This window comes from Lepidochelys kempii, chromosome 10, assembly GCF_965140285.1.
Source record: "Lepidochelys kempii isolate rLepKem1 chromosome 10, rLepKem1.hap1, whole genome shotgun sequence".
Classification (NCBI taxonomy): domain Eukaryota; kingdom Metazoa; phylum Chordata; order Testudines; family Cheloniidae; genus Lepidochelys; species Lepidochelys kempii.
Genome location: NC_136389.1, coordinates 67,255,965 through 67,281,947, shown reverse-complemented (window position 1 = coordinate 67,281,947; position 25,983 = coordinate 67,255,965). Strand labels below are relative to the sequence as shown.

General features: G+C 44.8%; 1 protein-coding gene across 4 annotated transcripts in view; it reads left to right on the top strand.

The window, feature by feature from the left end:
* The first annotated feature begins 943 nt into the window (after window positions 1-943).
* The window catches only part of HDGFL3 (HDGF like 3), a 59,094-nt gene continuing 34,054 nt past the window's right edge, over window positions 944-25,983 (top strand). For 2 of the 4 annotated variants that reach the window (XR_012154020.2, XM_073304061.2), the window contains exon 1: window positions 944-1,596. Coding sequence is in view for 2 of the 4 variants with exons in the window: in XM_073304061.2 (XP_073160162.1) it covers window positions 1,513-1,596 (84 nt within the window). In the remaining 2 variants the exon portion in view is untranslated. The remainder of the gene's footprint in view (window positions 1,597-25,983) is intronic. The other 2 variants (XR_012154021.2, XM_073304062.2) reach the window with 2 other exon arrangements.

Genomic DNA, 25,983 nt, shown 5'->3' with positions numbered 1-25,983 from the left:
TGGTGATCTTGGGATACTGCCATGTCAGTTTGCAATAGGGTCTGGAATTTTTTTAGTGTTAGGAGCTGGTGCATTGTGCATCTATTTATAGAGCAGAATGTAGGATATTGCAGTTAAAAATTAGCAGGATCCATCAGGATCCATGTCCCAATCTGGGTCGTTGCATCACTAGGACATGCTGGTGTCCAGAACTTCATAGTGAAGTAGGAGCAGCTGGTTTGTTCTGTATTCAGACAGTAGAATTTGGGGGTCTGAGCACAAAAATCTGCAAGATCCAGCAGGATCCCAGAGCAGGTCTCTGTAGCATCAAGATGCTAGACAGTTAGAATAATCTATTCTAGAATTTTTGTGTGTGCCCTAATAGGGGTTGGATGTGTTTTGTAGTAAGGTTATGGGGCTTTGGGGGCTTTGGGGCTTTGGGGGCTTTGGTGCAAATGGGGAAGAATCCACCAAGACTCCATGTCCCAGATCTAGGCCTGGGTAGTGCTATTGTGCTGGGACATCTGGGGGTCTGGAATTTTTTGGTGCACTAGAATGGGTTGGATTTCTTGTGAATGTCGGCTGTTGTTTTGGGGAGCAGGAGTGCCATACTCCATGTTCTGGATCCAGGCTTTTGCAGCGCTGAGATGCGCTGCAGTCGTGACATTTTGGTGCAGTAGGAGTGTGGCTGCATGTGTTCTATACTTGGGAGGTGGAATTTGGGGGTTCAGGCCCAACCACCAACAAGCTCCATTTCCTAGATCCAGGTCTTTGTGGCAGGAGGGCACACGGGGGGGAGGGGGTCCAGATTATTTTAGTGCAGTAGGAAAGGCTTGGACGTGTTTTGTATTTAAGTGGTGGAATTTGGGGAGGAGGAGGGTTGGCTGCAAGGATCCGGCAGGATCCACTTAGATCCGGCTTTTCCCTTTTTCCTCAACCCCCCGTGGAAACGGTGCATAAAGAGAGAGCCCCGCGCCTCAACCGGGGAGGCCACCAGCGAGCAGACTGAGCCGCTCTGAACTCTGCTGTTTTTCCTAGAAACGGATCCGTGCACCTAGAAAATAACAGGAAGGGAAAGCAGGGAAAAAAAAAAAATCACCACCCGAAGATCCTGTTGTTTTCGGTCGCTGCCCGAGGAATAATTTGGAGGAGAAGGATCCATATTTCTGCGGCTGCCGAGGCTGCGGCGCCGGGGATGGAGCGCGGGGCGCGGGCCGTGTAGCGGGCTCGCCCGGGGGCTGCCTTTCGGCCAGGCTCGCTCCGCCCGCAGGGCGATTCCAGCCTCGGCCCGGGCCCTGCCGCGGCGGCAGCGGGATCCCAGCCATTGGGGGCCGGTGGGGTTGAGTCCAAGGCCTCCCCCCTCCCCCGCTACACACACACACACACGCCCCCCCACCTCTGCCGCCGCCGGGGACAGAGGCTGGTGCCGGGGGCCCGACCCTGCTGCGGCTGCCGCTGCCTGGGCGGATCGCACCCCGCGAGGGGCGGCCGGGTGCAGGGGGGCGCGGGGCGGGCGGCGGAGGGAAGCTCCCGATGGCGCGTCCGAGGCCCCGCGAGTACAAGGCGGGAGACCTGGTGTTCGCCAAGATGAAAGGTTACCCGCACTGGCCGGCCAGGGTGAGTGAGGGCCGGGGCCGCGGCCCGGGGGCTGGGTGGGGGGCAATGCAGGGAGCCCGATCCCCCTCCCCTCCTCCCAGCGCAGCGCCCGGCCCGGCCCCACCATTTCCCCGCTGCTTCTCCTCTGCCTCTCCCGGGGCGTGTGGCGGCGGCGGCGGCTGCTGGGTCCATTGCAAGCCCAGCCGCAGACACAGACCACCCCCCCCCCGCCCCAGCCCTCCATGCCTGCCGCGGCGGGGAGCGACAGGGGAGCGGGTGTCTGTTCCCCGCTGGATTATTGTGCATCTTTGCTTGAATGTGCAGATTTCTCCGCACCCCCGTCCCGGGAGAAGGGGAGGGGGCGTGTGGGGATTGTACCTAAATTATTATTATGGGGAGTTGGCAGCTCTGCATGATAATGATGCCATTTATTATACGCCCTCCCCTCTCACAGTTCCCCCCCTCCCCACTAGTGAGGGCTCCCGCCAGCCTTCCCACATGCACATTTCCAGGCAGTTGCAGAAAAGCTGCCTTTGCCCACAATATGAAGCCACAGAGGGAGAGAGAAAGAGACAAACAGGCATAGCCATCAGGAGGCCAGATCTGTTTCTCTCTCAGCCCAGGAAGTGTCCACTGCATGGGAAACACACATGGGAGGAGAGCAAGGCCTAGAATTTAGGCAACAACTCTTTGCAGGGTGCTTGATGCACGGAATACACCATATTTGGGGCTGCAGGGGGCGGAGGAGGCATGGTCTACTACAAAGAGATTAGTGGTAAACATGGACACAATCCGGAAGGATGCAACTTATTAATTGAGAGGAGGAGTTGCTCTACATGGCCTCCATTTTTTCCACGCACCCCTCCAAATGCAGGCTCATTGGGGAGCTGATCATGTGGAGAAGTTCTGGGCTTGTGAGGCAGTGGCTGGTTTTATTTTGTGAAAAGAAAAGGAGGACTTGTGGCACCTTAGAGACTAACCAATTTATTTGAGCATAAGCTTTCCTGAGCTACAGCTCACTTCATTGGATGCATTCAGTGGAAAATACAGTGAGGAGCTTATGCTCAAATAATCAATCTCTTTGGTCACTCGATTTCTGACCTAAAAGTGGCTATTCTTCAACAAAAAGACTTCAGAAACAGACTCCAACGAGAGACTGCTGAATTGGAATTAATTTGCAAATTGGATACAACTAACTTAGGCTTGAATAGAGACTGGGAGTGGTTGAGTCATTACACAAAGTAAAACTATTTCCCCTTGTTTATTCTCTCCGCCACCCCCCCCCCCCCCCGCCCTCCTCAGATGTTCTTGTTAACTGCTGGAAATGGCCCATCTTGATTATCACTACAAAGGGTTTTCTCTCCCCCCCCCCTCCCGCTGGTAATGGCTCATCTTAAGTGATCAGTCTCCTTACAGTGTGCATGATAAACACCCATTTTTTCATGTTCTGTGTGAAAATAAATAGGGGGAGGGATCGCTCAGTGGTTTGAGCATTGGCCTGCTAAACCCAGGGTTGTGAGTTCAATACTTGAGGGGGCCATTTAGGGATTGGGGCAAAAATTGGGGATTGGTCCTGCTTTGAGCAGGGGATTGGACTAGATGACCTCCTGAGGTCCCTTCCAACCCTGATATTCTATGATTCTATGAAATCTCCTCACTGTATTTTCCACTGAATGCATTCGATGAAGTGAGCTATAGCTCACAAAAGCTTATGCTCAAATAAATTGGTTAGTCTCTAAGGTGCCACAAGTACTCGTTTTCTTTTTGGGAATACAGACTAACACGGCTGCTACTCTGAAACCTTTTATTTTGTGGTGGTTTGGGGTTGTGAATTTTTTATTTTATTATTCCTTTCCCATCTTTGATTATAAACTGGTTTGAAATAACTGAGTTGGAAAAGCATCATGGGCATTTGGCAACCAAATAAGCATCCCACTGTATATTTAATGTCCATATTCAGGAGAGCCACAAAACAGAGCAGGGCATTCCCAGGGGCGATCTGATACTATGGCATACTTACAGCCTTCTCTTCCCCCTTTTTTGGTCACCATGGTGTACTTTGTTATGTTAGCTGCATTCTGTTTTCATTCACAAGTAAAAGAAAGTTGTTGGTGTTTATGATCTGCAAGAGCTTGAACTTTATAAAAGGTTAAGCATCAGAGGGGTAGCCGTGTGAGTCTGGATCTGTAAAAGCGGCAAAGAGTCCTGTGGCACCTTATAGACTAACAGACGTATTGGAGCAAAAGCTTTCGTGGGTAAATACCCACTTTGTAGGATGCATTATAAAGGGTTGTACACATCGTGCAGGAAAGTACAGGAGAGTAGGGTCAAGGTAGCATGGACTTTACCAATGCCCTTGAGAAAACATGGTGAAAAGTGAAGCAAGGGTCATTATGAGTGTGACTGAGAGTGCGAGTTGAGTGTAGACACAGTACAAGGAGGGAAAACCAGTATCGGAGGCTTAAATGAAGGTTGATAGAGAAGGGAAAAATCAGAGGATGCTAAATGTTAAAGGGAACAGAAATAAGGAAGCACACCCAATTGCTTTGGCAGAGCGGGCTGAAATTCATTCGTGAATAGGCATAATAACATAGAACTTAAGAATGGCCATACTGGGTCAGAGTAAAGGTCCATCTAGCCCAATATCCTGTCTTCAGATAGTGGCCGGTGCAGGTGCTTCAGAGGGAATGGACAGAACAGGTAATTATCAAGTGATCCGTGTCTAAACTTCACATTGTATTTGTAATTAATGTCTCTGATCAGCATTTATATTCTTATATCTGCTTGTGATGGCCAACAGCATGCTAACGGTGATGGAGTCTATTTTAAATCAATTTCTTTCTTACTTCAATAATGGTTTAATTTAATCTGAAAATGGAGTAGCAAGTGACTTTAACAACTCAGATAATTCCAGCTTTGGGTTTGATCCTGCTCCCATTGCAGTCAATGGCAAAACTCCCATTGACTTTACTAAGAAAAGCTGTAGTCTTCTCCTCACTTGAATGCAACAACATTCTCCTTGGAGTACAGTGAAGACTAGCCCTGTGGCCTTGTCCTCATGTGTAAAGAGGGTGTGTTGTTAACTTGTGTTAGCTAACAAATGGTAACTAATTGAAGTAAATGGAAAACAGGATAGGGCTCTTTGTTGCAGCAAACTTTTCTTTATTTTTTTATCATACACTGAGCACAGATGGGCACATCTTTGATTGTGTGTCCAGCAGGCTAGTCAAAGGTTTGTCCCTCAGGATACATCTTCACTAGGAAAAAAGGTGTGTTGTTAACTTGTGTTGTTAAGTGAAGACCCCAGTGAAGACAAAGTCATCTATGGTTTTAACATGAGGTTTTGCAGGTTGAGGTAAAGGCTATGAGACTGCTTTGTCTTCAGTAGGATTTTACTTTGTGTTAGGTACCATGTGTTAGCGAACACAAGTTAACAACACACCTTTTTTCCATGTGAAGCTAAGGCCACAGGGTTTACACTAATCTTCACTGTGCTCCAAGGAGACTGTTGTGTCATGCAAGTGAGGAGAGAAGTAGAGATTTTTGCAGGTGAGACAGCAAGTCAGCTCCCCTGATTAACTGAACCCCAGTTATCAAGAGGTTTTGCTTAAGCCGAAGATTTTTGTATAATCAAAGTTCAGATTTGTATATACTGCAGTATAACATTTATAAACCATTTGTATGCTTGATCCTTAAACTCACATATAAAAAAGCTACATATTTTATTTTAAAAATACTGGTTTAGTAATCCAAAGGGTTTGTTATTTATTGCTGTATTTAAATAATTTCTAGTTGCAATGGCCCCTCTCAGAGGCCGTGTTGAGACTCGGTGGTCCTTGGCAGGAAGTGCTATAGAAGGGCAAAATAGTTTCCTGTATTTAGTGAAGTGGAGCAGTATTAAAGCAGGACAGAAAGTGAGTAGCCAGCTTTGACACTAAGCCAGCCTCTTACCAATATGAATCTGCCGTTTAACTCTATTGGCTTCAGCAGGAAGAAGATCAAGATGTGTGGGCAAGAGCAACATTCTGCACAGTGAGAGAAGAGGTAGAAGTGGCTGATGTGTAGAGAAACCAATAGGGAGCTCTGCTTAAAAACGGATGGCACGCTGTGACTCTTGAGTTTCACTAGCTTATGATATTGAGCATCATCTCACAAATTAATAACTTGCAAAGGGCCAAATCCTGCAGTCCTTAGTCAAAACTCCAATTGACAGTCACTCAGGTCGTTCCATGCTCTGTTGTAAAGTCTCGCTTTACAAAACCCATCTTTGTAAGGCACTTTTGGATACTTGGAATATGAAAGATGCCACTGAAGTCATATTGACTTCTCTCTGTTTTGATCTTGCAGTCTTTACTCAAAGACAAAACTCTCATTAACCTACATTGGGGCCAGTGAATAGGGATGGCAGGAATTGGGCCAAAGTCTGTAAGTTTGGTATCTAAAGTGACTTATGTGAGTGGATTAAGTCCAATCTTGTATCAAAAAGAAGAGTAGCAGTTTGGTGTAATAAGATGTGTGTAGCACTTACAGCCATGAGATAAATACTAAGCGGCTAGAGCCCCTGCTGATGTAAACATGTGAAGTTCCATTGATGTGAATGGAACTATGCAGATTTACTCCAGCTGAGGATCCAGCCCTGACAGTACATTGATTACATAGGCGGAAGAGGCATTTAGTATGCATGGAGGAAGCATGCTCGGATGGTTGAGGTACTAGGCCGAGATTTAGGAAATACAGGTTTGGTTCCCAGCTATGCTATTGGCTACCTGTGCAACCTTGGGTTATGCAGTCTCTCTGGGCCGCCGTTCACTGTCTGTAAAATAGGAACAACACCACTTCCCTACCTAACAAGGGTGTTGTGTCAATAAAGTCATTAACGTTTGTGACTTGCTCAGCTACTACCAAGATGGGGGCCATATCATTACTAGACACATAGAAAAATATCCATTGCACCTTCCAGATATATTCTTCTAGTTTGTTGAAAGGGTGAATATTGGCCATTGGTTAGCCATTTAAGATTAAATGAAAGGAAGAATACAAAAAATCAATAATTGTGTTCATTTCATCAGTGGCCCTGAAGAAATAATAAGCAATTAGATGACACAATATGAGGGTGATTAAAAAATAAGGAGACCATTAATGCAAATGTAAAGAGAGGAACAAAATTCTGAATGACCTGAATAATGTAGGAGTTTGCCCAGGTAAGTGACTTATGCAGTTCATTGAACTAAATGTAAAATAATGTGGCTCAGGATAAGAGAACGAGATTTGGGTAGACTCAGATAGCTTGTGCAAGGATGGTTAAGTTGGTTTGGAACAGTACAAAAGAGATCTAAAGAGGTATTGCAGTAAACTTTAATTTGCCACACACAGAAGGTTTAGATGCTTTTCACTTCTCAATTAGGCGAAAGTATGTCCCTTAGAGTGATGATGTTACACTAACTAATCTAAAGTTTGCAGTCTCTTGGGAATCTGAATTTCTTCTCTTCTAGACCCACATCTCTCTCCTTCTCCTTATAATTTCTTGCTGTTGCTTTATATTGATAGTGCCTTGTATATCATATTTGTTAGATATGTTTGACAGCACATGTGATGCTGCCTGGTACATGTACAAGAGTCACGCTTAAAGAAGATAGGTTTTCTGAGGTATTTATACATTTTAGGGAATCTGTGTTTGATCGATACCTCTTGCCAGTAACTGTTAGTAAACTCTGGCATTGTAATGGGGACCACTGTCGGTGATATGTTCAGCTGCAGAAATTATTTTAATAAAATACAAGGGTAGGCTGGTAATTTCCAGCCCAACACATTTAAAAATTATTGTTAACTATGACCCAATCCAAAAACCCCCGTAAAACATGTTTAACTTTAAGCACTGAGTAATCCTAATGTGGCACTTAAGTTAAAGTTAAGCATGTGCTTTGTTGGATTGTTGCCTAGAAGAGTAACACCGTTAATACTATGGTATTAAAGAACCTAAAAAGATAAACTACCAGAGGGTGAAATAATTCCAGCAGTCTTAATTTTCACTCTTCAATAAAACAGTGAAGAACAGTGTGGAAAAATGCATTTAAGACACATGCAAAGAAATTTTAGAAACAAACTATGGCCCTGATGTTGAAGTAGAAGTCCACATTAGTGGATCCCACAGGACTGTGCATGGTCACAGTGTCTTCACTGATGGATTCTAGGGCAGGACCAGGGCCCTGGTTTTGACACATTGAGTTAATATGCTAGATACCTAACTAACAACAACTTACTAACTACAGTTTGTATGTATGGCATCTTGGAAATATCATCAATCCCTCAAACAATCATGGAAGTACAGTTCTACATTTTAAAGTGTTTGATATTTTAAAGAGACCATTTGTTTTCTTATTGGACAAAGGACAAGAGAAGGTAGGGTTTCCCTGGCAGAGTTTATCCTGTTTGGCAAAGAATGACAGACAAAAATCAGTTAGATCCAGAAAACTTCAAAGAGCCCATCAAAAACAGACAACAGATCTTTCTCTATATTTTAATGCCAAAACCAGTTACAATCTATGAGCTTTTCTCTTTGGCCATTTGGGACCTGTCCAGTCCTTTCCTATTTGCTTAAAGATCACTCTGTGCTTTTTCTCCAGCCTCCCCTTGTTGTTGCTCTGGTCTTCTGCTATCACTTTTTGCCCTGCTGCTCAATCTGAGTCTCTTATATCTCCTCCTTCTTCATCACTCTCAGCCTAGTCCTACTTTTCCTCCCTCTCATTATCTATCTGTCACAGGGCACCACTGTCGCTACCCAGTGTATTCCACTGCCTGGCCAGCTTGCATGGTGTCACGGTCACAAACACACAGCAGGTTGTTACCTTTTCACCAAGGTGGGTGTTTGTTCTTTTCTTACAAAGTAACAAGTGTAATGCAGGCATGCAGCAATGGGAGACTTCCATGCCACCTTCTTTCCGCAGCCCAGGCTCACCTTCTGAGCGGAGCCTTGCTTCCTGTTCATCCCACTTACATCCTCCCAAATTGCCTCATTAGCACAGTGATTACCATTCAGTTGCTCAGTCCCCCAACACAGTGTATATTTAGCTTCAATTCAGCCTGTACTCTTCCCAGTGCTGCAGCAAACCCAGTGACCAGAGTGCTACTAGTTGTGCCCTGTCTCACACCTTCCCACTTATTTCTCCTGAGGCCTTTTCTTGCCTCTGGAAGAGGTCTTCTTTGCTGCCCGTGCCCCACCCTCTTTCTGGGGCTGGGGTTCTACTAGAGGTTCCTGTTCCTTTTGCAGCTGGCCTTCCATGGACTACTGGTGATGGTCTCCTGCCTTCCACCAACAAAAAGTTTATTTTGAGGGTGGAGGTTTTCCCCACATCTCCACCTCGGCCCATAGGTCATTGCACCAGTCACACCTCACTGATCTCTCCTCCAGTTTACTTGGCTCATGGTTTATATCTACCTGCATGAATTGTCCCTCTAGAGCCACATTTTCGGGATCCCTGTCTTCCCCTGACTTACCTTGGTCCTGGTTTGGGCCTATCGGGGTAGGTTCACCCACCAAGGCTTCCTTGTCGCGACCCACCTCTCTCTTCAGCTTGTTCTCCATCCTGAGCCTTGCCCAGGACTTATTCCTCCTGGGAGTTGGCTGAGCCTCCATCCTCCTTCTCTAGGTGTCCCTGATCTAGCATTCCTGGCTTCACTTTCCCCTTCTCAACTTTTCCTCCTCCTTCCCTCAAGTCTTCCAGTGTGTTTCATCTTTCTAAGCTTGTTACCATCTGTCTGTTGTCACATACTGGACCTGGAAGGATCGACACTCGTGAGCTTTTTGCACAGATCCATCGGTTGGGGTCCCTCCCCCCATCATCAACCCTTTTTACATAAAGCGAATGGAGTCCAGTCTGTTGTTAACTTTACCAACTAATGCAAAGACTTTATTAGCCCTACTCACTGCCATCTACACTTTTCTTCTACTTCCAATGGGATAACCGCCATGGGATAAGGGCTCTCTTCCCCACGTATATAATAAATAGTTATCATTGACCCCTCTTGTCGTTACTGCAGCTTAACCAAGGTGTTCCATATGAGGGAACTCATTGCCGCTGAATTCATAGCACCCCTTGTCGTTCTTCAGCCTACTTCAACCAGAACTGTTCTTATCTCAGGTCCCCTTTCTAGGCCTGTCCACCCAGAGAACTCCACAAACTCACAGTTCATGCAGGGGCAGTCTCTCTTTATGTGTCCTTGGCCCTTGTACTGGTAGTGGGCGGCTGGGCCATCATTGTTTGCCCCTTGCATCCCCTTCCCAGGCTTTGCTGTATGAGGTTCTTCAACCTTCCCCTCACCCTTGATTATAAGGGTACGGAGCTCTTTCCATGGAAAGTTTGCCTCCACAGACTCCTCTGTTAATTTTTCTGCCACCACTAATGATTCTGGCTGGTTCCTCCAAATTCAGACCCATGTAGTTGCAGGGAGGCGCTGTTTAAATTGCTCCAGAATAATGGAGTCCATTGGGGCCTTGGTGCTGTCTATCCAGCTGTATGCAACCATCAGGTGGCCTAGTCTGATCATTTCTGTGCAAAGGCCCTGGGACATATCCTGCCGTTCCAGCTGGCTGCCCTGAATTTTTGGCATATTTGTCAATATTTGGTGGTATTCAGACAGGCCGACTCTGTCTGAAATAGCAGTCCTCAGCGTATCCTAGTCTTTGGTCTAGTGTATTTGCTCAGGGCAATATAGGTTACCTGATCCTCACTTCCCAGATAAGGGGTTGGCCTAAGTGCTAGTAGCCACCTGTGCAAAGGGTAGTAAAAAGGCATCAGAGTCATCCCCCGGGGCCATCTTACACAGAACCAGGCCCACATTTCAATTTCCAGTCCCCTCACTGGAGCTCACCAGCCTCTAAAGGAGCTGTTCCTGTCCCCGGGCCTGCTCCTTGATGAATGCTAGCAACGTTTTCTGGGGCTGCACTTGCCAACGCAGAAGTGCTTGCATCCCTGTCTGCTGGGTCTTCTGCATCTCCTTTTGTTCCGCTAGCCAGCGCTGTGTCTTGTCCATGGTGCCTGGATCTTCTGCCTTCGCACAGGTCCCCTTCAAGTCTCCTTCTCAGCTAAGGGAGTTACTAATCCTGGAGAAGCCCCCACGTGTCACAGGGCGCCTCTGCCACTACCCAGCGTACTCCACTGCCTGTCCAATTTGCATGGACTCACGGTCACAAACGCACACCAGGTTGTCATCTTTTCACCAACGTGTATGTGTGTATTCTTTTCTTACAAAGTAAGACCATGTAATGCAGGTATACAGCAAGGAGAGGCGTCCATGCCGCCTTCACTCCTCAGCCTAGGCTCACTTTCTGAGCTGCCCCTTGCTTCCTGTTCCTCCCACTTATATCCTGATCCTTCCAAATACTTCATTAGCTCAGTGATGATCACCTAGGTGCTCACAATCCCTCAACAGAAAGTGTATTAATGGCTTCAACTAAGCTTGTACTCTTCCCTGTGCTGCAGCAAACCCAGTGACCAGGGTGCTGCTAATAGTATCCTGTCACACTATCTTACACCTTTGTCACTATCAGAATTGTGCAAACGATACTCCCTGGTAGGCTTTCTTCATTATTTTGTCATATTGGATCAATCTGTGCCATGATTTCATGATCAGCTACTAAGCTCCTGCATTATAAGGGGTTCTGCATGCAAAACTCCTGTGGCTACACCTGATGTTCTACGTGTCAAATGTAGTGAGATAAGCCCTTTATGGAACCCTTTCTTACCTTCAAGACTTTTTGCACATTTTGCTTAGATAATCTGAATTTAAGCCTTATTTTCAGATATTGGAGCAGATGTAAGAGGATGCTCTTTTATTGACGTCAGTGGTTCATTGTATTTATAGTTAATATTGTTAGCTGAATATAATGAGAAATGTAAATGTAAATTTCCCTGTATTTGGGAGTTGTGGGATCTCCTCTAATTTCACGCTCTTTGTCTTGTGCTCTGTTTTGAAGCATGCTTTAAAACAGAATTTATTTGAGGGTCATGGCAGGGAAGAGTAATGACTGCTATAATTAGGGTTTAATGTAACTTTCTTGAAAAAACACCTTTTCAAATTGCTCTTAACTTTTGACAAACAAATTCCCTTTTGGACAGAAATGTTCCATGGTTGGACTCAGTCCAGACATAACTGTTCAAGGGAAATTTCGGCAAAATTCATCTTTTTTTTAAAAAATTCAATGGCTTGTTGTTGTTTTAAATAACCATCTCCAAGTGCTCAGGTGAGAGTTTTGTACACAAATAACGGTAGCTGAATCTATTTTGTTTAACCATGGCATGTTTTTTTGTAAATCTGAGTGAACTCAAGGAATAGGCAAGAATGAAGGATATTGGTTCAATAATTTTGAAGCTATGAGTATTGAAAGTTTTTTGCACATGAGCACTAAGTTTTCTGTTGGACTCCTTTTTTCCCCTCATAACTTTAACACTACTGAGCTGATGTTCATCAATCATTACTTGTTTTGTGGATTTCAGGTTAAAGCCATTATAGTTGTAAGTGGACGCAATTGCATGGAAAGCTTGCTTATGCTAGTGGTTAATCTGTCTCCTGAGTGAAATTTGTAGTGAATCAGATTCTCAAAACTGTATGTACTAAATTGTAACTCACTCCAGAGAGGTATAAAAATTGCTAGTTTATATTATAATTGACACATGCTCTGTTAATTGACAAATAATGTATGATGATACTGGCAGAGTATAAATTCCTCTTCTTATTATATCTTATTTGCATTAAAGTAACTTTTAGAGGCTCCAACTGAGATTAGCCTCTGTGGTGCTAAGTGCTGTACAAACTAATGTAAATGTAGGCAACAACGCTAAGGTTTGTGCTTTCAACTTCAACTTTGCATTTCCTGCTAGTGAGTGCTTGATTTCCCAACCTTAATGTTGTGTTACACTAAATGTAGAAAGAAGAGTGTTAACATATAGAAACATATGTTTATAATAGCTTGCAACAGTATGACTGGGGATAAAAAACACTTTCAAATGATATATGATTGTCCTTTGAGGAAAGATCAAGAGGGCTTCCTGACAGTGATATGGATTAATCAGTGATGGAGAAGCAACTCGCTTTGGAGATTTAAATCTTAATTTGAACTGTAAACCCTTTTGTGGCAGAGACCTTTTCTACATGTGGGCTAGCGTAGTAGCCTCTAAGTGCTACTTGAATATGCATAATAAATGGTAACAACAACTAGAAAATACACCATAAGGAACAATCCTTCACTGGCCAAATGTTGACTAGGGACCATATTTTTAAAGATATTTACATGCCTAACGATGCAGATAGGCACCTAGTGAGATTTTTCAAAAGTGCCTGGAAGCCTGTTTGCATCTCTAGGCACCAAAATACCTTTACAGATCTAGCCCTAGATGACTTAATGAGTCCTTTAAATCTCTAACCTCTATGAGTCTGTGAAAAATATTTTAGTGACATATACCAGAGACAGAAGCCTAAAATCTAGGTGGTGCACATTGCAATGAAAGCACACCATTTAACTGTGCACTCTGACGGAGGCAGCATCAACAAAAAAGGCTCCAGTAGTTTGGATGATTCACAAGAGGAGCAACTAGAATAAACAGTATTTTAAAGGAGTCCAAGAAATACTTGGCAGAAGAGGTAGTTTCATGAGGCAAACCTTCTAAAACTTAAAGGAGGAAATCGATCCAGTCTCCCCTCATTTCCTACTCTCAGAAAAGGCTCTTCATTACTGGCTTTGGGTTTTTCAGAGTGTTTTACATAATTTTTTGTAACTGTTATTTCTAAACCTGATACAGAAATTGGAAATAAAGTGCAGATTCATTTCCAGTCTTGCTTTGTTTTTTCTCTTACTGTCTGACATGGAAGCTGAAGGACCCACATAAACCTGTAGTTTTTTTTCTTGTGCTGAAAACAAACAAAAAGAAAGTAACTAATTAGAATAAATACTACAGCAACATAAAATAGCAGACTTCCATGGCTATGTTGTAACTCCCATTTCTCCATTCCAAAGTCCCACATACTCCAGATGATCCTGGGTCAACCCATATATTATCTTTTGCATCACTGCTGATCCCAAAAGACACGGAATGTTCTTGGATTTCAGCAAGATTTAATACTCATCTCCCAGCCTTTAGTAAGACCTCCCTAAAGTCTACAAATGCCTTCAGAAGTCAGCATAAAAGATTGGACACAACGTGCTGCAGTGTTATGTGCAATACAAACCCCCCAGGTTGAAGGGGTATAAGTCTGGAGAATATGTTTATGAAAATGCATTATATCCCTAAATCCCTTTAAATAGCCTCTTACACCAGCGTGGAGAGATAATTAGCGTACAGCTGCAGCCCTAAAAATACAGACTGGAAACAACAGGTTATTTTGCCTTGCAGCAGCATGTAAAAGCCTAGAGAGAAGCTAACTGCCAGCTTCGTTTAGCAGCTTGAACTGAAGGCACCATATAACACCAGAGAGAAAAAGCCAAGCCATGAATGTTATATACACCAAGGAATTTCCTTAAGACCATAAGTTAACAAAGCAATGTGTGTATATATAACACCCAGCCAAAGTGAGTGAGCAGTGAGGGAAGAAAGGGAAAAAAGACAGATGAACCATGAGATGGAGAAAAGGTACCAGACTGCACTGAACTGGTTGGGACTGCTGGGAAGGCAGTGATGCTAATCATAAAAGGATGTTCGAGCCCAGGAAGCTAATACACTTGCCTTCGCTCTTAGGACCCCGTAATGCGCGCCTACTTACAAATGCGATTGCATGGGAACACATCAGCAACTGTCAGACTCAGATACCATGTTATGGGGCAGAGGAGACTCAGCTTACCAAAAGGCACAGCTAATTTCCAGCTTGCACCAGTGTAGCTAGTTAAACGGAAAAGCATGCAAGGGATACAAAAGGAACAATCTCAGTAGGTAAAACTCTTCCTTCAGTTCCCCCGCCTCCTCCATGAAGTGCCAGTGAAGTCAATGAGATAGCACAGGTAGCTTCTGGCCTGAAGACTGGTGTTCTTAGACTGTCTCTTCTACAAATTCCCATCTATCTATAACCAAGACCAGTTTCTACATTTTTTCCTTTCAGAGAGATCCCAGAGGATGGTGTTGGGGCAATTGCACATTTGCCTCATAGACTCTCCTGTGATGAGTTCCACCTGGGTTCTTTTCTGTCCCCACGCCTGCTCTACTCAAGAGGCCAGCTGGCAAAGCAGTGAGAAAATTTGGGCTACCAGATCCATCCATATTTGCAAGGCTACCAGCTTTTGATACCTTTGAATCACAGCAGGACAGCGCAGTCAGTCTGCTTTCAGTCACTCACCGACAGAGGGCCTTAAATGAGAACAAGTGGGCTGAAAGGCTCCATTCAGAAAAGACAGAAGAGATGCAAATGGGCTGAGTATCAGAGTCCATTATTGAGGAGATCCACACACTGGCCCTGATTAATTGGGAAGCTCTGGGAGTTTTGCATTGTTCTGTGACACACAGCAGCCATCGCTTAGCTTAGCTGGCCAGGTAAGTCAGGTTTGCAGCTGTTCTATGTCACTGAAGCAGCACAAAGTATGCGGAGTGAACCATGGACACCTTTGTTTTTCTAAAAAAAGTCACAACCTGGGTGTGACAGGTTCCCCCCGGGATGCCACCTGGAACTGGGGTACCACTGAGCCCGCCTGACCTACCAGTCTGGGCTCTCTTTACACTATACTGCTGCAGGACCTCAAGCCCCCGCCAGCACACATACAGGCAGGGACGCACCCAGCTGCAGCTACATACAGACGCTGAGAGCTCTACATAGAAAGGCTTCAGCTAAGGAACTGCCCAGCTACTCAAGTGCACATCCCCCTCTGGAGGGTAAACTCAAAATTATACCGTCTTACACTGCACAGAGATCTGTACAGCGTAAGCTCATGAAATTTGCCCCCTCCCTCAATGGGGAGAGGAAATGTACAACAGCTTTTTGCCCCAAGTTATGACTCCCACACTCACTGGTTTTAGCCAAGGCAAAAATAAATCTATTAACTACAAAATATAGATTTTAAGTGATTATAAGGGATAGCAAACAGATCAAAGCAGATTACCTAGCAAATAAACAAATACACAACCTAAGCTTAATATACTAAAGAGATTGGATATGAGTAATAAATTCGCACCCTAAATGATAATTTAAGCTAGCTGCAGGCTCTTAAGGGGAAAGCTGCACTTGCTTGCAGCTTAAAACCCCAGGTATTCCCTTCACAGGCTAGAAATCCCTCTAGCCTGGGTCCAGCACTTCCCCTGCAGTTCCGTCCTTGTTCCTCAGGTCTTTCCAAGAGTCTCCTTTGGGTGGAGAGTCAGTGAAGAACCATGATGATTTCACTCCCCTGCCTTAAATAGCTTTTGCATATGGTGGGAACCCTTTGACTCCAAGCTTGGTTCCCATGCCCAGTCAGTGGAAAAACACTGGTATTCCAAGATGGAGTCCAGTACCAGGTGATCTGGTCACATGCCCCTGTAGTGTCATAGCAGCCATGACTTGGAGGCTGTTTGTAGCATCCTCAGGAAGGATCCCCAGTGGGAGATTAGCTTTTTCTAAGGCCTGTTGTTTTTTCTAATGGCCTTTCCCAGCCAGCCATCTAGACTGAGTGCATTCTGGCTGGTGGGCGTTCCCCAGGTGTAAACATATTTGTGATACAAATACACAGTCAATATTCCTAACTCCAGATACAAAAATGGTACACGCATACAAATAGGATAATCAGAGTCAGCAAATCATAACCTTTTCAATGATCTCTCACATGCCCTACATTGCATAAAATACATCAAAATTATACCATACTCATATCATCATAATATTATATGAAGAATATGGAGTGTTGTGTCACACTGGGATTGTGCCTGGGTCTCTGGCTACTCATGGACTGGACAACAGTGGGCACTATTGCATTTTGACACCTTTGACACCATTTTGACACCTTTTGTTTTCATGAATCCCTCTAGTGCTGCAGTTTGTGGGATGGGTTTTCAAGGTCTCTCTTATTACTAGCCAGGATACTGTATAGCTCCCCAAGTATAAATAGCATGGGTATTGTTTTGAGAGAAAAATCCAGTCATAAATATGTATGACTCCTAACCCAAAATGGAAGTTCAAGTGTGAAAGTACTTTGAGTCAGACATACCTTAGTCTGATTAAATGGGACCCTGCGCAGGTGGGTTCTGTGCAAGGCTGGAGATAGTTATAAGCTAAGAAAAGAAGTAAATCCCGGCAGGGGTGGTGGTTTGCAAATGGACCTTGAGGAGCTAGGAGAATATGTTAGACCTAATGTTACCTATACATTGGTTTGTTAGGACGCTTGGGGAAAACTAGACATAGGGACGATGCTCCCAGGAAGTTTTGGTCTCTGCTTTTCATGGGAGGTATATGATTTATGCCCTCCCCTCCCTCCAGTTTATACCATGAGACCACCCGAGTTCTGCTGCCAAGGAAGCCTCCATGGCTATGAAAGCAGAGGTGCAGTTTGCCCCCAAGAGCGGAAGTGATGCAGACAGCTGTATGTGGTCCCTCTGCACTGGGATAACAATCACCCTTAATCATTACTTGTTTATCCAGCCCCTGCATTGCTTTTGCTGCTTCTCTGTAAATTCTTTTCACTTTATTGTGGTGCACAGAGCTGGAGCAGTGTACTAGGTGTGGTCACAGCAGGGCAACAGAGAGCGTAACTGTCACCTCCCTGCTGGGAACAGCCTGTGTGCCCCAGGCTGGCAGTACCACTTAGTGGTGAGTGTCCGGGGCCGCTTGCCTAGCAGCTACAGCTCACGGTAACATCACCCAACAGTGAGAGTCCAGGGCTGCTCTGCCTAGGGGCTATTGTCCCAAGCGGGGTGGAACCCGGGCCCACCCTACTCCACCAGATTTCGACCCCAGGGTGCTACAAAGCAGTAGGCCATATACATGGCATAGGGTCTGGTACCCTTACTCACGCTCCCTGGGTCACTTCCTACCCCTGTTTTCTGTACCTCCATTGATGTCACGGCTTGGTCTCGGGATCCCACCTGGCTCTCTCCCTGGTTCGTCTCTGGAGCCCCTTTCCCAGGCGATAGCGAGTCGTCGCCCTTGGCTTCGTCGTCGGTAGGCTTCCAGCAATTTGGTGGGAGGCTCAGTCCCAGCAGCTTGGAATCTTGGTGGCATCTCAGCAGGAGGCTGCTGAACCCAACTGCTCCCCTTAGTCAGCCCAGACTGAGCTGAGCTGCTCCCTTTTGAATGCTCCAGCTACTTGGAGCATGCCCAGCAGAGGTGAGGGGGCATGGCTTCCTTCGTCCAGGGCAGCTCCTTAATCCTTGCCTCACCAGTGTGGGGTTGATACACCCCGTCACACTCCCTGCTCTGTGACAGGCTGTGTATCTGGCCAAGAAGCCCAGATTGCGCTGACCTCTTTGTAGCCATATCACATTGCCAGTTCATGTCTAACCTGCACACCGCTATCTTCGCTAGGCCCCTTTCAGCATTGCTGCTTCCCAGATATCTCCCTCGCATGGTGTCTGATTGCCTTCACTTTCACTTTTCCAAACAAAATTTCTGTTTTGTTATTTTCAGCCCACAGTTCAGGTTGGTCAAGGGCCCTCAGTCTACTCTCACACTGTTGTTAATGCCATTGGCCTCAGTGGAGTTTCTCCATGTTTATGCTGGTGTGAGAGCTGAATCAAATCTTTGTCCTCACTGGTGTTTGCAAACTTTCCCAGTGTACTATCACTTCCTCCCTCTTCCAGAACCGAGTGAAGCTATTAAAGGAGGCTGGTCCTATTAGTGAACCCACTCAAAGTAGACACCTCCTCTGAGTAATTTATGATTTTATTTTTTATCATTATCATTTGCTTAAATCAATCAGTTATTAGTCAGTTTTCAGTCCAGATGCCACTGTTTCTATCTGAGCCAATGTGAATTCATTTTTCACTAAGGATTTTATGAGGTGCTGTTATCTAAAGTCAAATTAGATTACATCTATTCATGGATTACTCATATGTGGAAGTGTTTGCAATATCAGGGGCTCATGTTTGTCTTGCTTTTCATAATCCCATGCTTCCTATTACTCGTTTTTCCATTATCCTACCAGATGTTTGCTGATTTTTTTTTTTTACCTCTCCCATTATTTTACTCAGCCCTTCATGCATGCATAGCGGTCAGTCAGTGCAGATCAGTTTGCAGGAGAGGTGCCCTGGTGCGCTAGGCACTGTGAGCCATACGGAGGAAGGAGCACAGTACTTATCCCAGGGAATTTATAGTCTAAGGACCTGATCCTGCAATGCTGCCTGTGGAATCAGACTGCCCTGCCTGTATAAAGCTCCATTGAAGTCAATGGAGCTGCATGCAGGTGCCAGGCTCTGCATCTGTATTGCAAAGCTGGAGTCTAAAATGCACCCACTCTTCTTTCCTTTCATGAAAATCAGTATGACATTTGCTTATTCCAGTACCTCTCCAACTACCCATGATTTTTCAAAAGTAATTGTCAGTGGTCCAGCAAACTCAATAGACAGTGGTTCCCTTTGTGTATCATCTGGACCAACTGATTCACGCATGTTCGCATTGTTCAAGTATTCCCTTCCCAGCTCTTTAACTATAGCTATTTTTTCAGGGTCTTCCTTCTTTACCAGTGTTCACACTTCTTATCTCTATTTGCCCTGTTGATGACAAATGCAAACATTTCTTTGCCACATGTTTACAGCTTGAAGAAAGTTAGTAAGCCTTGTGGTTGAAAACTGAGAAATGGCAATTATGTAGCGCTGATAACAAGCTTCTTTTGTAGGTTAAAAGATTTGGATTTCCCTGCATTTGTTCGAATGAGTCTGTCCTGGAGCTTTTGTTTTTCTGGAGGATTTGGGTCAGGTTTCTGAAGGAGTTTTTTTTAAATTGGTGCTTCTGTCAAAATGACAAAAATTCCTATATTAAGAGGTGAAAACATTAGAAAGGTTGTATTTATCAGACATCGGCTCCTCATTAAAACACTGTTAACATTTTGTACCAATATTTTGCGAGGCCTCTTATACAATATCGTGCCTTATGAATGAATCCATTCTCTTGCTATGATTGCCACATTATTATTCTGGAGGGGATCTGATCCTGCAAATACTTACTACCAGTTTGGTGCATACTGTGAAGCCCTGTGCTCAGCAGTGCTTGTAAAGATTTTGAAAGGCAAGACCATAAATATTTTAGGGATAATATATTGTGAGGAGTTCCTGATCCATGATTGGGGCTCTTAGGAACTACAGTAATGCAAATAAATAGTAATAATAATAATAATAATATGCTGGATAGGAAGACCCCAAACTAGATGGATGGATGTTATACAATAGGATCTGATTTGCTGTGGATTTTCCAAGGAATTTCTTCAAAACAGAGAAGGACTCAAAGAGCCAACCCCATATCGATGGGACTTAGGCTAGAAGATGATGGTGATGATGAGAGGTCAGTCTCTTTAGAGAGATGAACCACTGTGACATTGCTCGACTTATATCTCATCTTCCAGAGTGGCAATACCCTTAGAGGTATTGAAAGAGTTGATTCAATTGGAAGTTAGCTTCTATGGCAGTTGCAGCTAGATGATGATTGTTGTTATTGTTAGTTACCTGTCATGCACCAACAATAGGGTTGGCCTTGTACATGACACAAATTTCAATATAATTTCTGTCCCAAAGTTTATAGTCTGGAAGACCAACATAATGAGATGGTTGCCATCTTGTCCAACACTTGAAGAATTGAACTGGGGACAGCCAGAGCTAAAAAGCATAGTTTGTTACAGCTTGAGCTAACGTGCCCCTGGCTCTATATACTCGCTGTAAAGGCACAGGGGAGGACCTGTAACACACACTCACCAGTGGGTTACAGTAGCAAAATGAGAGACCCTGGGGATTAAAATGGTGAAAGCAGACGTACAGGCACACATCTGAACTCCATAGAGATGCATGAGGTCTAATTCAGCACAGTATTTGGATCCCAGCATGAATTATATACGTTTAGTGTTCCCTGATGTTCTTATCAGCTCCAAACATATATCTTAGTAACCATGCCTTCTTCTCTATGTAATTGCCTTTGCCTAGTCATTTGCACAAGATGAGTCAGTGTAATATGCTGTTTCTTCACAGCTGCTGTATGAAACGAAATAGTAAACTGATGTAAAACATGTTTTTGATCACCTACTGTGGTAGCAGCATGGTGAAAACCAAGTTCTCTTGCATACTATGTATGTCATTTCTGTTTTAAAGGAAAAACAATTATAATATTTAATATTAACATGCATGGAAAAACAACAAATTAGATTAAGTTAAGGCTGTCTAAAGTCAGGTTGCATAAATGTAACATAACATGTATTTTATATAGGAAAATACAAAATATATTAACATTTTTGGAGGGGAGGGGGACTGCAAATTAAGGCCCCAATCCTGCAAACCATTAAGCGTGTGCTTAATTTTACCACTCGAGTTTACTGGGAGGCTAACAAGGAATCATTCAATCTAAGCTAAACACAGTCACACTTCATTTAAAGTTGTGCAATGCTCCACTATTATGTTGTTTGGCTGCCTGCTTTCTCCACAGCTGGCAGCCTCTCTACTCCCCCTCCCCACAGCGCCTCCCACCCGTTGGCAGACCCCACGGATCAGCGCCTTCCTCCTCCTCCTCCGCCTGCCTCCTGCCCGCAGCAATCAGCTGGCTTGTGGCGTTTCGGAGTCAGGAGGGAGTGGGGAGAAGCAAGGACTCAGCGCGCTGGCTCCCCCTCTCTCCCCTGCCTCCTCAACACCGCAAACCAGCTGATTGCCCTGGTCAGGAGGCGGGGTAGGGAGAGGGAGCATGCGTGCCAAGTCGTCGCTCCTCCCTCCTGCCTCCTAAATGCTGCAAGCCAGCTGAGTGCCGTGGGCAGGAGGGAGGGGGGAGGAGCAAGGACTCAGCGCGCCTCCCCCTTCCCTCCCCTGCCTCCTGCCCACAGCAATCAGCTGGCTTTCCGTGTTCAGAAGGGAGGGGAGGGAGGGAGGAGGAGCGAGGACACAGCATGCAAAATAAAGGGGGAGGAGGTGGGGAGGGAGAAGAGGCGGGTCAAGGGTGGGGGCTTGGGAGAGGGGGTGAAGTGGGCGGGCTGAGGGTTAAGTGATGTCGATCCTGACAGCTCCAAAGTGATTAGGGGAGTTGGTCATCTAATGACTTGCTATAAAGAAATTTACCAAGAAAAAAAAAGTAAAGCAAAACAACAATCTCTAGATGTGTTTTTTCGAGTTCCAAAAGTTCAGCAAGAGGAGCAGCCAGACAATCCACTCTCTGACTCCACCACCTCAACCAAGCTTCATACTCAGCAATGATGATTGTAGTATTAAATGGCTTGTTTAAAATTGTTTAAAACTTATACCTGTATTAAATTGCTTGTTTAAAATTATTTAAAATGTACATAATGCCTTTTGTCTGGCAAAAAAAAAAATTTCCTTGGAACCTAACCCCTCCTATTTACATTAATTCTTATGGGGAAATTGGATTCGCTTAACATCGTTTCACTTAAAGTTGCATTTTTCAGGAACATAACTACAACGTTAAGTGAGGAGTTACTGTACTTGCAAATAAACAAGAGTAACTGGGCTTTATGGAGAGACTTTAGTTTGGGAGGCAAAATCCATTCTGGAACTCCCCAGGCTAGAACGCAAGACTACAGTACATAGCTCCTCCCTCCCCTGGAGTCACCACTCCAACCTTTGGGCTGGAATAACAGTTGCAGGCCATCCACACTGGACACTAGGACCATGAGAGCCACGTCATCATGAATCCTGTGGCCCCTCCTCCAGCCTGTCTTCAACACAAGTCTGTATGGGGCCAGTGCAAAGACTTTCTCCATAACATCCAGGGGCTGCAGAAGCCACCCCTTTACGTGGCCACTCGACTGATACTGCACTAGTGCATCTGTTGCAGAGTGCCTTTGTCTCCAGAGTGAATTTCACCCTTGGCTACTAACACCTTTATTCCGTGAAAGGTATTACACAAATTAGTAAATAAGAGTATAAAGAATGTGACCCAAGTGACTGAACTGTGAAACTAACAATAGCCCAGATCTTGCAAACAGCTACATTGGTGTGGACGTTTGCACCTGTGCTTTTAAATAAGTAGGCTCTGCACCGGCCCTTGCAAAACACTGCTACCCATCATGTGTCTGTTAGGTGTCTGTCCATTCCTGTGGGAATGACAAATACACCCCTGGCATACACTGTAGTGTTGAAGTAGAATTGATATCAAAACAGTATTGTGTTGCAAGGCACTAACAATGTTGTAATCCATTGTCATCTTATTGGATCAGAGCTCGTCAAGGCAATTTGTGGTAGACTCATTAGCGAAGTACACAGGCCTCAGCCCACTATCAGATCTGGTCAGAGGGCAGTGGTCAGTGATGTGAGACAATGACTGCCTTTGGCCATAGCCGCATGTGGGATCTTCTTGTTGGCCTCGTGTGAAGACTGCCTGCACACTGACCCTGGCCCGTTCAAAATCCATTCAGAAGGGCCCAGGAGCATCATGGCAAATCAAAGCCTGGCACATGCATGGTTGAGTCAGTTATAAGAGACTGGTTTCTGACATCAGCTGCAGACCATTCTTCTTGCCACATTGATGTCACAGAGAAATCTGGGCAGGGCAAGTAGGCCCACAATAGGTGCCTCGATGACAAGTGTGCTTTTGGGTGATAGAAGAGGTCTGTGTATCGTAGTAGGCTTGAGTTTGGCCTGAACATCTCAGCTATTCTGGCTGTAGCATCTTCATGGCGGACGTGTGGGGGAGTGATGTTGCTTGACATTGAGAGCCACAGGACTGGTGTGGGTCGAATTGTCCCAGTTTTGATGCTCATAGTTGAATATAGTTGTGCGTCAATCAACTTGATGTGAGAAGAATGGAACCAGAATGGAGCACAGTATTCTGCTGCAGAGTAACAGAAGGTTAAACTGGATACTTGGAGAGTTTGAGCAATTGCTTCCCATGAAGTGCTGGCCAATTTGCTTAGAAGGTTGTTATGAAACCTCACCTTAGCCGCAGTTTTCCTCAGGTGGTTAAACATGTAAGAGATCTATCTAGGGGTTGGTCTGTGTTAAACTGGGTGGGATTCGTGTTTCAAGTGATGTCCATTGAGAACGATGTCCAATTCTTGGGCTGCTCTGGAGTTGTAAAGGTGGAACACACTCAAAACTGTCTTGGTTATACTTGGTTGTAAATGCCACTGACTACAGAATTCAGCCATCTTAATGAAGTAAGCGTTTAAGGCATCTTCAAGTTCTGGGCGTGACGGTGCTTGGTCACCTAAGGCAAATACCATCTGTGTACATGAACTTGCGGGACTCAGTAAGTGGAAGGTTGTTTGTGTACAGGCTGAAAGTTGTCAGTGGCAGCACAGAGCACTGAGGTAGACCATTGGTTTGTCTTCTCCATGCACTAAATCTGTCTCCTGTGTGCACTCAGAAATGTCTGTTGCAGAGAAGGTCAATGACTTCCCATGCTAGGAGTGCTCTTGACAATTTGACTAAGAGCCCCATGTGCCAAACTCTTATATGCTGTTGTCGGGTCCAGAAATATGGCTCCCATCTTCAGATTTTTCTGAAAGCCATTTTCGATTAATGTTGTCAAAGCTAGCACTTGATCTTAGGTGCTCCAACCTCTCAGAAAGTCTGGTTGCTCAACGCTGAGTATTGAATCCACTTCTAGGGAGATGCACTGAAGAATGAAACGCTCCATCACCGTGAAAGGCACAGACAAAAGAGATATCGGTCGACAGCTTGCAACATTGTGGGTCTTGTAATCAGTGCTTTTGAGGGACAGAAATTGTATGTTCTTTTTCAAGGTAGGAGTATTTTCACTGCTTGCAATTCAAGAAAAAGAGTGTTTCAGTAATCCCAGCATACTCTGTAGCTATAAGGCATGCACTAACAACCCAGGCAAGTGAGGGGCAAGCAGGCATATTTTGTGTTACACCTTCCTTAAGGAATAAAATTAAGTGTGTGACCAAAGCCCCAAATAGCATCTGATACAAGAGTGTCAAACTGGGAGCCACTCTGGATGGAGCCTGGGGGCTGCATTTAATTTGCAGAAGATGGAGCAGATTGCACCCTCCCTCATCTTTAGTATGTTTGTGTCCATTCACAACGAAGTGGAGCATCACATTAGAATCATAGAGCAATAGGGTTAGAAGGGATGTTATGAGTCATCTAGTCCAACTCCCTGCCAAGATGCAGGATTTGTTGTATCTAAACCATCCAAGACTGATGGCTATCCAGCCTCTTTTTGAAAACCTCCAGTGAAGCAGCATCCACAACCTCCCTAGGCAGTCTGTTCCATTGTCCAGCTGTTCTTACAGTTCGGAAGTTTTTCCTGAGATTTAATCTAAATCTGCTATGCTGTAGTTTGAACCTATTTTCTCTTGTCCTGCCCGGCAAGAGAGAACAATTTTTCTCCATCTTTTTTATAGCAGCCTTTCAAGTATTTGAAGAGGGCTACCATGTCCCTTCTTACTCGCCTTTTTCCCCAACTAAACATCCCCAGTTCCTTCAGCCTTTGCTCATATGGTTTGCATTTCATCCCTTTGGTCATCTTTGTCGCTCACCTCTGGATCCTTTCCAGTTTCTCTGCATCCTTTCTAATATAGCAGTGATCAGAATTGGACACAGCACTCCAACTGAGGCCCAACGAGCACCGAATAGTGCGGTACTATCGCCTCCCATGACTTGCATGCTATGCCTCTGTTAATGCAACCTAAAATTGCATTTGCTTTTTTTGCAGCAGCATCACGTTGTTGACTCATGTTGAGGTTGTGATCCACCACAACTCCCAGATCCTTTTCAGCCGTGCTTCCAGCAGCAAGCCAGTTATCTCCCATTCTGTATTTGCGCATTTGGTTTTTCTGCCCTAAATGTAGCACCTTTTCTTTGTCTTTGTTGAATTTCATTTTGTTGTGGATAGCCCGGTTCTCCAGTTTATTCAGATCCCTTTGAATTTTAGCTCTATTCTCCAAAGTGTTTGCAACCCCCCCTCCCCCCCCCCCCCCGCCAGCTTTGTGTCATCTGCAGATTTGATCAGTATGCTCTCTATTTGTACATCCAGGTCATTAATAAAGACGTTAAATAACACCGGACGCAGAACACACCCCTGTGGAACCCCACTTGAGACCTCCTTTCAATCTGACATCATTCTATTAATAGTTACTCTTTGTTTGCAGTTGTTTAACCAATTATGTATCCATTTAATGATAGTTCTACCAAGCCTGCATTTCCCCAACTTACTTATGAGAATGTCATGTGGGACTGTCAAAATCCTTGCCAAAGTCCAGGTATATTATGTCCACCATATTCCCCCTATCCACCAAACCAGTTACCTTGTCAGAGAGGGAAATCAAGTTGGTTTGGCATAGTCAGGGCTGGCCTTACC